This window comes from Argopecten irradians, chromosome 15, assembly GCF_041381155.1.
Source record: "Argopecten irradians isolate NY chromosome 15, Ai_NY, whole genome shotgun sequence".
NCBI classification, from domain to species: Eukaryota; Metazoa; Mollusca; class Bivalvia; order Pectinida; family Pectinidae; genus Argopecten; species Argopecten irradians.
Window position 1 is genome coordinate 28990580 of NC_091148.1, and position 12097 is coordinate 29002676.

General features: G+C 41.2%; 1 protein-coding gene across 1 annotated transcript in view; it reads left to right on the forward strand.

Moving 5' to 3' along the window:
- Positions 1-12097, forward strand: part of LOC138309868 (uncharacterized) — a 74989-nt gene that overhangs the window by 13613 nt on the left and 49279 nt on the right. The window contains exon 3 of the mRNA XM_069251111.1: positions 5985-6246. Within this exon, the coding sequence (XP_069107212.1) occupies positions 5985-6246 (262 nt within the window). The remainder of the gene's footprint in view (positions 1-5984; positions 6247-12097) is intronic.

The window sequence follows — 12097 nt, forward strand, 5'->3', positions numbered from 1 at the left end:
GAGGTGGAGGACTAGTTGTATAGTAGTGTCACTGTGGTCCAGAGGTGGAGGACTAGTTGTATAGTAGTGTCACTGTGGCCAGAGGTGGAGGACTAGTTGTATAGTAGTGTCACTGTGGCCCAGAGGTGGAGGACTAGTTGTATAGTAGTGTCACTGTGGCCCAGAGGTGGAGGACTAGTTGTATAGTAGTGTGACTGTGGCCCAGAGGTGGAGGACTAGTTGTATAGTAGTGTCACTGTGGCCCAGAGGTGGAGGACTAGTTGTATAGTAGTGTCACTGTGGCCCAGAGGTGGAGGACTAGTTGTATAGTAGTGTCACTGTGGCCCAGAGGTGGAGGACTAGTTGTATAGTAGTGTCACTGTGGCCCAGAGGTGGAGGACTAGTTGTATAGTAGTGTCACTGTGGCCCAGAGGTGGAGGACTAGTTGTATAGTAGTGTCACTGTGGCCCAGAGGTGGAGGACTAGTTGTATAGTAGTGTCACTGTGGCCCAGAGGTGGAGGACTAGTTGTATAGTAGTGTCACTGTGGCCCAGAGGTGGAGGACTAGTTGTATAGTAGTGTCACTGTGGCCCAGAGGTGGAGGACTAGTTGTATAGTAGTGTCACTGTGGCCCAGAGGTGGAGGACTAGTTGTATAGTAGTGTCACTGTGGCCCAGAGGTGGAGGACTAGTTGTATAGTAGTGTCACTGTGACCCAGAGGTGGAGGACTAGTTGTATAGTAGTGTTCACTGTGGCCCAGAGGTGGAGGACTAGTTGTATAGTAGTGTTGTGGCCATAGTGGGGACTAGTTGTATAGTAGTGTCCTGTGGCCAGAGGTGGAGGACTAGTTGTATAGTAGTGTCACTGTGGCCCAGAGGTGGAGGACTAGTTGTATAGTAGTGTCACTGTGGCCCAGAGGTGGAGGACTAGTTGTATAGTAGTGTCACTGTGGCCCAGAGGTGGAGGACTAGTTGTATAGTAGTGTCACTGTGGCCCAGAGGTGGAGGACTAGTTGTATAGTAGTGTCACTGTGGCCCAGAGGTGGAGGACTAGTTGTATAGTAGTGTCACTGTGGCCCAGAGGTGGAGGACTAGTTGTATAGTAGTGTCACTGTGGCCCAGAGGTGGAGGACTAGTTGTATAGTAGTGTCACTGTGGCCCAGAGGTGGAGGACTAGTTGTATAGTAGTGTCACTGTGGTCCCAGAGGTGGAGGACTAGTTGTATAGTAGTGTCACTGTGGCCCAGAGGTGGAGGACTAGTTGTATAGTAGTGTCACTGTGGCCCAGAGGTGGAGGACTAGTTGTATAGTAGTGTCACTGTGGCCCAGAGGTGGAGGACTAGTTGTATAGTAGTGTCACTGTGGCCCAGAGGTGGAGGACTAGTTGTATAGTAGTGTCACTGTGGCCCAGAGGTGGAGGACTAGTTGTATAGTAGTGTCACTGTGGCCCAGAGGTGGAGGACTAGTTGTATAGTAGTGTCACTGTGGCCCAGAGGTGGAGGACTAGTTGTATAGTAGTGTCACTGTGGCCCAGAGGTGGAGGACTAGTTGTATAGTAGTGTCACTGTGGCCCAGAGGTGGAGGACTAGTTGTATAGTAGTGTCACACTGTGTGCCCAGAGGTGGAGGACTAGTTGTATAGTAGTGTCACTGTGGCCCAGAGGTGGAGGACTAGTTGTATAGTAGTGTCACTGTGGCCCAGAGGTGGAGGACTAGTTGTATAGTAGTGTCACTGTGGCCCAGAGGTGGAGGACTAGTTGTATAGTAGTGTCACTGTGGCCCAGAGGTGGAGGACTAGTTGTATAGTAGTGTCACTGTGGCCCAGAGGTGGAGGACTAGTTGTATAGTAGTGTCACTGTGGTCCAGAGGTGGAGGACTAGTTGTATAGTAGTGTCACTGTGGCCCAGAGGTGGAGGACTAGTTGTATAGTAGTGTCACTGTGGCCCAGAGGTGGAGGACTAGTTGTATAGTAGTGTCACTGTGGCCAGAGGTGGAGGACTAGTTGTATAGTAGTGTCACTGTGGCCAGAGGTGGAGGACTAGTTGTATAGTAGTGTCACTGTGGCCCAGAGGTGGAGGACTAGTTGTATAGTAGTGTCACTGTGGCCCAGAGGTGGAGGACTAGTTGTATAGTAGTGTCACTGTGGCCCAGAGGTGGAGGACTAGTTGTATAGTAGTGTGACTGTGGCCCAGAGGTGGAGGACTAGTTGTATAGTAGTGTCACTGTGGCCCAGAGGTGGAGGACTAGTTGTATAGTAGTGTCACTGTGGCCCAGAGGTGGAGGACTAGTTGTATAGTAGTGTACTGTGGCCCAGAGTGTGGAGGACTAGTTGTATAGTAGTGTCACTGTGGCCCAGAGGTGGAGGACTAGTTGTATAGTAGTGTCACTGTGGTCCAGAGGTGGAGGACTAGTTGTATAGTAGTGTCACTGTGGCCCAGAGGTGGAGGACTAGTTGTATAGTAGTGTCACTGTGGCCCAGAGGTGGAGGACTAGTTGTATAGTAGTGTCACTGTGGTCCAGAGGTGGAGGACTAGTTGTATAGTAGTGTCACTGTGGCCCAGAGGTGGAGGACTAGTTGTATAGTAGTGTCACTGTGGCCCAGAGGTGGAGGACTAGTTGTATAGTAGTGTCACTGTGGCCCAGAGGTGGAGGACTAGTTGTATAGTAGTGTCACTGTGGCCCAGAGGTGGAGGACTAGTTGTATAGTAGTGTGTCACTGTGGTCCAGAGGTGGAGGACTAGTTGTATAGTAGTGTCACTGTGGCCCAGAGGTGGAGGACTAGTTGTATAGTAGTGTCACTGTGGCCCAGAGGTGGAGGACTAGTTGTATAGTAGTGTCACTGTGGTCCAGAGGTGGAGGACTAGTTGTATAGTAGTGTCACTGTGGCCCAGAGGTGGAGGACTAGTTGTATAGTAGTGTCACTGTGGCCCAGAGGTGGAGGACTAGTTGTATAGTAGTGTCACTGTGGCCCAGAGGTGGAGGACTAGTTGTATAGTAGTGTGACTGTGGCCCAGAGGTGGAGGACTAGTTGTATAGTAGTGTCACTGTGGCCCAGAGGTGGAGGACTAGTTGTATAGTAGTGTCACTGTGACCCAGAGGTGGAGGACTAGTTGTATAGTAGTGTCACTGTGGATCAGAGGTGGAGGACTAGTTGTATAGTAGTGTCACTGTGGCCCTGAGGTAGAGGACTAGTTGTATAGTAGTGTCACTGTGGCCCAGAGGTGGAGGACTAGTTGTATAGTAGTGTCACTGTGGCCCAGAGGTGGAGGACTAGTTGTATAGTAGTGTGACTGTGGCCCAGAGGTGGAGGACTAGTTGTATAGTAGTGTCACTGTGGCCCAGAGGTGGAGGACTAGTTGTATAGTAGTGTCACTGTGGATCAGAGGTGGAGGACTAGTTGTATAGTAGTGTCACTGTGGTCAGAGGTGGAGGACTAGTTGTATAGTAGTGTCACTGTGGTCCAGAGGTGGAGGACTAGTTGTATAGTAGTGTCACTGTGGCCCAGAGGTGTAGGGAGGACTAGTTGTATAGTAGTGTCACTGTGGCCCAGAGGTGGAGGACTAGTTGTATAGTAGTGTCACTGTGGCCCAGAGGTGGAGGACTAGTTGTATAGTAGTGTCACTGTGGCCCAGAGGTGGAGGACTAGTTGTATAGTAGTGTCACTGTGGCCCAGAGGTGGAGGACTAGTTGTATATAGTAGTGTGTCACTGTGGCCCAGAGGTGGAGGACTAGTTGTATAGTAGTGTCACTGTGGTCCAGAGGTGGAGGACTAGTTGTATAGTAGTGTCACTGTGGTCCAGAGGTGGAGGACTAGTTGTATAGTAGTGTCACTGTGGTCCAGAGGTGGAGGACTAGTTGTATAGTAGTGTCACTGTGGTCCAGAGGTGGAGGACTAGTTGTATAGTAGTGTCACTGTGGTCCAGAGGTGGAGGACTAGTTGTATAGTAGTGTCACTGTGGCCCAGAGGTGGAGGACTAGTTGTATAGTAGTGTGACTGTGGCCCAGAGGTGGAGGACTAGTTGTATAGTAGTGTGACTGTGGCCCAGAGGTGGAGGACTAGTTGTATAGTAGTGTCACTGTGGCCCAGAGGTGGAGGACTAGTTGTATAGTAGTGTGACTGTGGCCCAGAGGTGGAGGACTAGTTGTATAGTAGTGTGACTGTGGCCCAGAGGTGGAGGACTAGTTGTATAGTAGTGTCACTGTGGCCCAGAGGTGGAGGACTAGTTGTATAGTAGTGTCACTGTGGCCCAGAGGTGGAGGACTAGTTGTATAGTAGTGTGACTGTGGCCCAGAGGTGGAGGACTAGTTGTATAGTAGTGTGACTGTGGCCCAGAGGTGGAGGACTAGTTGTATAGTAGTGTACTGTGGCCAGAGGTGGAGGACTAGTTGTATAGTAGTGTCACTGTGGCCAGAGGTGGAGGACTAGTTGTAGTAGTAGTATTGTCACTGTGGCCCAGAGGTGGAGGACTAGTTGTATAGTAGTGTCACTGTGGCCCAGAGGTGGAGGACTAGTTGTATAGTGTGTCAGATGTGTCCAGAGTGTAGTATACTAGGTTGATAGTAGTCACAGATGTAGTCACAGAGGTATGATATGATAACAGATGTAGTCACAGAGGTCTGATATGATAACAGATGTAGTCACAGGTCTGATTTGATTAACAGATGTAGTCACAGATTTGATAGTGATAACAGATGTAGTCACAGAGGTCTGATATGATAACAGATGTAGTCACAGAGGTCTGATATGATTACAGATGTAGTTCACAGAGGTCTGATATGATAACAGATGTAGTCACAGAGGTTTGATACGATAACAGATGTAGTCACAGAGGTCTGATACGATAACAGATGTAGTCACAGAGGTCTGATACAATAACAGATGTAGTCACAGAGGTCTGATACGATAAGAGATGTAGTCACAGAAGTTTGTTATGATAACAGATGTAGTCACAGAGGTCTGGACGATAACAGATGTAGTCACAGAGGTCTGAAAGATAACAGATGTAGTCACAGAGTCTGAAGATAACAGATGTAGTCACAGAGGTTTGATTGATAACAGATGTAGTCACAGAGGTCTGACACGATAACAGATGTAGTCACAGAGGTCTGATACGATAAGAGATGTAGTCACAGAAGTTTGTTATGATAACAGATGTAGTCATAGAGGTTTGATATGATAACAGATGTAGTCACAGAGATTTGATAAGATAACAGATGTAGTCACAGAGGTTTGATATGATAACAGATGTAGTCACAGAGGTCTGATATGATAACAGATGTAGTCACAGAAGTTTGATATGATAACAGATGTAGTCATAGAGGTTTGATATGATAACAGATGTAGTCACAGAGATTTGATAAGATAACAGATGTAGTCACAGAGGTTTGATATGATAACAGATGTAGTCACAGAAGTTTGATATGATAACAGATGTAGTCATAGAGGTTTGATATGATAACAGATGTAGTCACAGAGATTTGATAAGATAACAGATGTAGTCACAGAGGTCTGACACAAAAACAGATGTAGTCACAGAGATTTGATAAGATAACAGATTATAATGTTTAGCTAACAGTCATGATAAATGTTAATTTTTACATTCTATTCAATGAAAAAAAAAAAAACTTTTTAGACATTGATCATGATCATGATCTTCACTGCAGTAGATGTAAGACATGGTGGTCAATTTATGAACTAGATTTAATACAGTCCAGAACGCAATACTATTGCAGAATTAAAGCCATTTAAATCTCCAATAGATAAAATGGAATGCAAATACTATTGCAATTTTAGTCTGCAGTAGTTTTTCCCCAAGCGATAGTACTGCAATGATTAGAATTGTAGGTGATTGTTACCCCGGTAGTTTTGTGTTTGGGATATTGTAACAATTACTAGAAGTTATTATTAAACGATGTCGCAGAGATGTCCTGTTTTCCTATCGTCATATCAACTTATCATCAATCTTGACATGTTGCTGTATAAAGTTTGAATTGTTTTAATGTTACAGTGGGGACAGGCGACGAAGGGAGCGTGACCATTATCATGACTACCAAGACAGTTACCGTGACCGCTCCTATACCCCGGAGAGAGATCGCTGGGACTATCACAGCCGCAGTCGCATCAGTCGTCACTACGATGAATCAGATCAAGGCAGCCACTACCGTTCCCGTGACAACAGTCATCACACTCGTAACCGCCCTAATCGTCGCCACAGAAGGCGGAGTTATCGCCATCGTAGACATACCACCTTCAGTTCTGACTCCAGCAAGGTAGGAGTTGTTCTATACCTGTTTAGGCCTTAACCCACCATAGCACAGGCAGAGTTAGGCTCTCACCACACAGTTACCTCCCCTTGACCACATAAAAACTTTTAACAGAGCAGCCCTCTTTACCTTACCAGGTAATGTTACAGTTGCACCAGAAATATTTTTCTTGGTATAAATTTATCATTTGCATGCATTAGATTTATTGTATGTTATACACAAGTTTGGCCCGACTTGTTGAAGGGAGGTAACTGCTGTTGTGACCATTATATAGATCTAGAACCTATATGAATCCCCTTACATAACACCTTATCAAATAAATGTGTACACTAAGCTTGTTATCAATTAAAACAATGTCAGGTTTTATTCTTGGCCAGCTCTTTTACAAGGATTTTTGTTTAAATTTCTTACTTAATTATTAACTCAAAAAGAACTAGCTATTATAGCTCTAAAGCTCCAAAATTGTTTTTGTTTATGTAGGAAAATTTTTATAATTATTAATTTTGCATCAATACGTTTGATTTTTTTTTTTTTTTTTTTTTTTAACTTTTCGGATTATAAAAAAATAAACTAGAAATATTGTCAGTGAAAATTATTATTTGATTTGTTCATGTTAAAACCTTCTCAAAGAGAGTCATTCATCATTAGATATGTTTTAATAATGGCAAGAAAATTAGAGAATGTATCTGTCAGCTATACATTGATAAGTGTGTCCCTGTTAGAACTTGCCCCGTCCCTATGTGCATGGTTTTCCCTGTATGTTGTTTCTCACAGCTGGACCTTGAGAGGTAAGTCAAACCTGTACTTGTGTCAGAATGTCAAATTTAGCGTAAGTTGTCTACTCTTTCATGATTGATTACAGTAGGCAGGTGTGTTACTATTAAGAAATGATAAGTGATCTTGTTAATGTGTAATTTTTAGGTGATGTAAGGATTCAGTGCCAGTGCACAGAATAACATGGGTGTGAGCTCCTACGGGAGACGTGTCAGTTGATCGTACATAAACAAGACATTGGCCAGAAAGTTATACAGGATATAAGGATCTCAGCTTATTTTTTGTTTCAATAGCTATAGATTAATAACACATTTAAAAATATAATAAGACATTTGATAGTATGATATATTAATTATTGATGGTGTGTATGTAAACAAGAAATTGACTGGGTTCACCATTTAACAAATTTTGATTGATTAAAGGTGATTTTTATTTTTTGCTTAAAGAGATTTGTATCAAATACATATATTATTCCGTGATATTTAAAAAACAAAAGAAAGAATCATTGTCTAATAGAGAGAAAATGTAAAATCTTTAATCATCATTAATTAAAATCTGACTGAATACTAAAACAGATTTATATCAAATAAAGCATTGATGACACAAAGGGGAAAAACCTTGATATATCAGAGAGCTATATATAGTTCTGCTTTACTATGGCTTATGGGTAGTTTTCTCTCCAGGAATGTAAAGTTGATTTTTGAATCCTGTTTTGAAGATAAAAATAAAGAGTTTTGGTAGCAAACGTCTCTGGCATATTTTTCATCATCTTCAACAACATTTTGATTGAAATTTTTTTAATTTATCAATAAACTATGGCATATTGTATGATAAACTAAAATTTGTAATTTTTGAGCTGAAGATATAGGCCTATAACACTTTATACATTTTTGGACCAAAATAAGAACAGTCCTTATTCTCCAAAATCTATATCCAACTTTTCCTCTATTTTTAGAGGTAGTTTCCCAAACAACCTACACTTATCTCCATACATTTATTAATAATTGAAGAAATAACTGCAAAATGTATATGATTATGTAAAATAAAAGATTATTATGATCCATAAATATTCAGTCTTACAAAACATTAAGACATGTGTCATGTGGTATTCTGGTGAAATTTTGGTGATCTAGTTCTTTTTCAATTATTATTTTGGATTTCATTATTTGCTGGGACACTATATTAAATTTATAAACTTTAGGCTTGCAAACCTAAAATTAGAAGTTTGTGGTTTTAGTTTTTTTTTTTTTTTTTTTTTGAGATTGTTGGTTGTTTTTTTTTTTTTTGGGGGGGGGGGGGGAAAGAAAGAGACATTGATGAAAGGAGAAAGATTATTGATTAAAATTGCCTGGCATTTGCCTGCTGAATCAGCACATAGTAAATCATGTGCTGTGAGGAGAAGTTTTTAGGGTGTAAAGTAGCGTAATTATCTGTGATTATTCTGGAAAATTTAAACACAATGTCAAATGGACGACAATCTGTCGTTACACTTTTTAGACCAAAAATGGAGGCCGTCATTACACGGCATCCCGTGATTACGAGAGGCTGGACCTCTTATTGATTATTTGTGCCTGGTAGACTGACGGTTCAGACATGTCTGTAATAAGTCCAGGGCTTTAGAGTTGGCGCACACATGTGCTTCATCTTGTATTCCAAAAACTTCATTATTTTCACTTTCCGAGATCAATACTGGGAGAGAGGAACTGTCAAGGTTATCTAGAGTAGGTCTCAGGGTTCAACTTTCATGTATTTTTGACGATTCTAATTCACTTCACTGACATTAAAGTCAGGGATATTGTTGGGACGAGCAGGACTTGATGAAAGTTTGTCGAGCTGTCCTATTGTCTGGGTGTCGACTAGACCGGAGGTTCCAGTAGTACAAAACTTGGTGTTCTGTACCCAGATATTATAACAGACAGTATCTGAGCCTTCTCAAATTGTTAATTATGACCTTGTGATGAAAGACAGTTGCAGAACTTGGACTTTGTTTATGAACAGTATGTTTGATATGGAATCTGTTGTTTCCATTCAAGAAAGGAACTTGTATTTGCTATATGGTGAAGGTTATCATAAGACTGCACAGTTTGTATGAAAAATAAAACTGACATATCATCGAGTGTCGTAGAAGACGGATGTGAAGATGTACACAGATAAAAACATTGCTGAACGAAGTTGAAAAAGTTTTAGCCTAAAGTCATAACCGTCATTCAGTGAAATCGCAAGTGATTTCTGAGCAATACTCAAGCATCTGATGAAATCAGCTACAGCATCACGGAGTGGAAACTATCAAGCATGTGAAATCAGTCAAGCATATGAAATCAGTCAAGCATGTGAAATCAGTCAAGCATCACATTGAATATACTGACATATCACAGTGGAATCTGTGGGTAGATTTAAACATTAGAATGAGACAACTTACTGAACTTCAAAGAATAAGACCAATTTGTAAGTGGTGTTTTAATACTGCTATGTTTGGTATCAAAGGTGACTGGTATCCAACAAAATCTGGAGGGATGTTGAGAATCAATGTCTTAGCGTAGTTATTGATTTTGTTATAGGAAAAAAAGATAAGTTTGGAGAGAAGCGAGGAAGAAAAGATAAACACACGATTCTGATGGCGACATTGGGCTAAAGTTACATTTAATAACGTAAACAAGTTCGATCATAATCAAATCATCTCAAGAAAAGGAATATATTCACCTGGGAATAGATGGAGGCTTATCGATTCGGTTGATATTGAGGATTTTCAGACTTTTAAAGAATTTCTACAGGCAGCAGAATATGAAGCAAATTATATCGACTAAAAACTAAAATTATAGAAGATAATTACAAAACAGATCTACAAGTACAGTTTCCTGTATGTCAACAGAATTTAATTTGTGGAAGGAGAATATAATTCGATTAACTCGACAGAATTCTACTGTGTGGAAGAAAAAACTTGAAATGGCAGCCATGTACATGACGGCGCAGTGATGTTTCTGTTAATGTTCTAGAAGATTATTGTTAACGTAGAAGTGACTTCAAGAATGAGTTTTCTGAGTAGTTATCGCATGACTCTCTAATGAACTACCTAAGGAAAGTAAACAAAATTGTCACCGCATGATTCTCTAATGAACTACCTAAGGAAAGTAAACAAAATTGTCATCGCATAATTCTCTAATGAACTACCTAAGGAAAGTAAACAAAATTGCCATCACATAATTCTCTAATGAACTACCTAAGAAAAGTAAACAAAATTGTCATCGCATAATTCTCTAATGAATTACCTAAGAAAAGTAAACAAGATTGTCATTGTGGTATTCAAACAAATAGAGGTATAGCTATACATTCAGAGAACAAATAATTAGTGTCGTGTTAAGAGATAGGGTTTATTTAGAGGGGGTGACAGTTATAACGTAGTAATGTACTTTGTAGATGAGGGGGAGGTAGAGGATGATACAATTTTGATATATATATATAAACCGGTCACATTGTATTTGGTAGATGAGTGGGAGTTAATGGAGTACCTCTCATCAATGGCCAGCTCTGTAGGTACTGAGCTAGTCACAAGCCATTGTTTACACACTTAGGCTAAGTCATTGTGTGGTTGCCATGGTTTCCTGGTTGTGGTTTGGAGGCATTCTTTAGTTTACTCTGACTCGACTGTAGAAATATTTGGCTGGCTGGCTGATCCTACCTTTGATATGCGTCTGTATTGCGTTTTAACTTCTCAAGTTGTGCCAGAAGTTATGACTGAGGAAGATACTTTTGACAAGTTTGGTAGATTGTTATGACTATAGATGATAAGGCTTTTATATCTCATCATATGGAATAAGTAGTTTTTGTATCTGAATCATATGGTGAGAAAACACATTAAAAGTCAACAGAACAAGTTTTTAGGAAAACCTAGAATTTTTATTCTGTGATGTAAAGAGAATTAACTTGATTCAGTAGATTGTTGGTCAGACTGGCTTTAGAATGTTTGCCTATTCCATGTCATAAAGCTCATAGAACCACATGGCATCCTTGATTCCAAAAAAGTGGCAACGAAAAAATTATCATTTCTAGGATTCCATCAAACGATTTAACTTGTGAAACTGAAACTACGTTAAGATACCATGAGACAGTCTTAGATAATGTGTATCTCTTGATTTTTTATCTATTTTTGGTTATATTTTCCCCGTTTTAGATAATGTGTATATAGATCTATCTTATATTTTTGTCCTCCTGGTTTAACTTTATGAGTTTGTGTCTATATCTTGGTCCATATGTCCAGAGTTGTACCCCTATTGACCCCCCTGTGATCCCCTTTCCTCCCCCTCCCCACCCCCAGTGTAGATAGACTGATGGGGAATGCCAGGAGGATGTCCCCCTCCCCAATACTAGGATTACACACCCAGATATCTCCTGGGACTGTTTTATAGGTAACAGCTACTTGGAGCTGGTCCAGGGGGCTCCTGAAGGGGAACTGACACAGGTATCCAGATATATAGGGGCTCCCAGTGGGGTTTACAGAGGCAAATGTCTAAAAATGAGATAGAACCATGGAGTAGTAATTTTGATATGGTTATCTGCTGATTTGATTTCATTAATTGCGACATAAAGCTTGATTCCAATGAATGAAGGATTGAAATTAAATAGCGGATTCACAGAAGGAAAGTGATCATGTACATGTAAATATGGGAAGGGGTATCAGGGTTATTGAATAGAGGCATATTTTATGATATATCCATGATACCTGAACTATTTATAAGTAAAGATAGACTTTGTGTACCAGTGTTACAGTAGACTGAATACTCTGTACTGGAATCAAGGACTAAAATAATGGTTATACAGATACTGTAGGATATGGTGTAGTGTGAGGGAGCCTGCCTACAGGAGCTTACTGTAGATACCAGGGAGATTACACAATTAACTGATCACTATGACCTTATCCCTGGTGTAATGTAACACTAGTCCTGATCTCCTGGTAATCAGTTACAGGGATCCCCTGGGAGTCCTCCCCTCACCTCCCTACCAACACCCCATGGGGAGCCTCAGGGGAGCCGTGGCAACCAGTAGCACTGATGATGCTGAAGTGGTGCAGAGATAGGGAGTGTTCTAT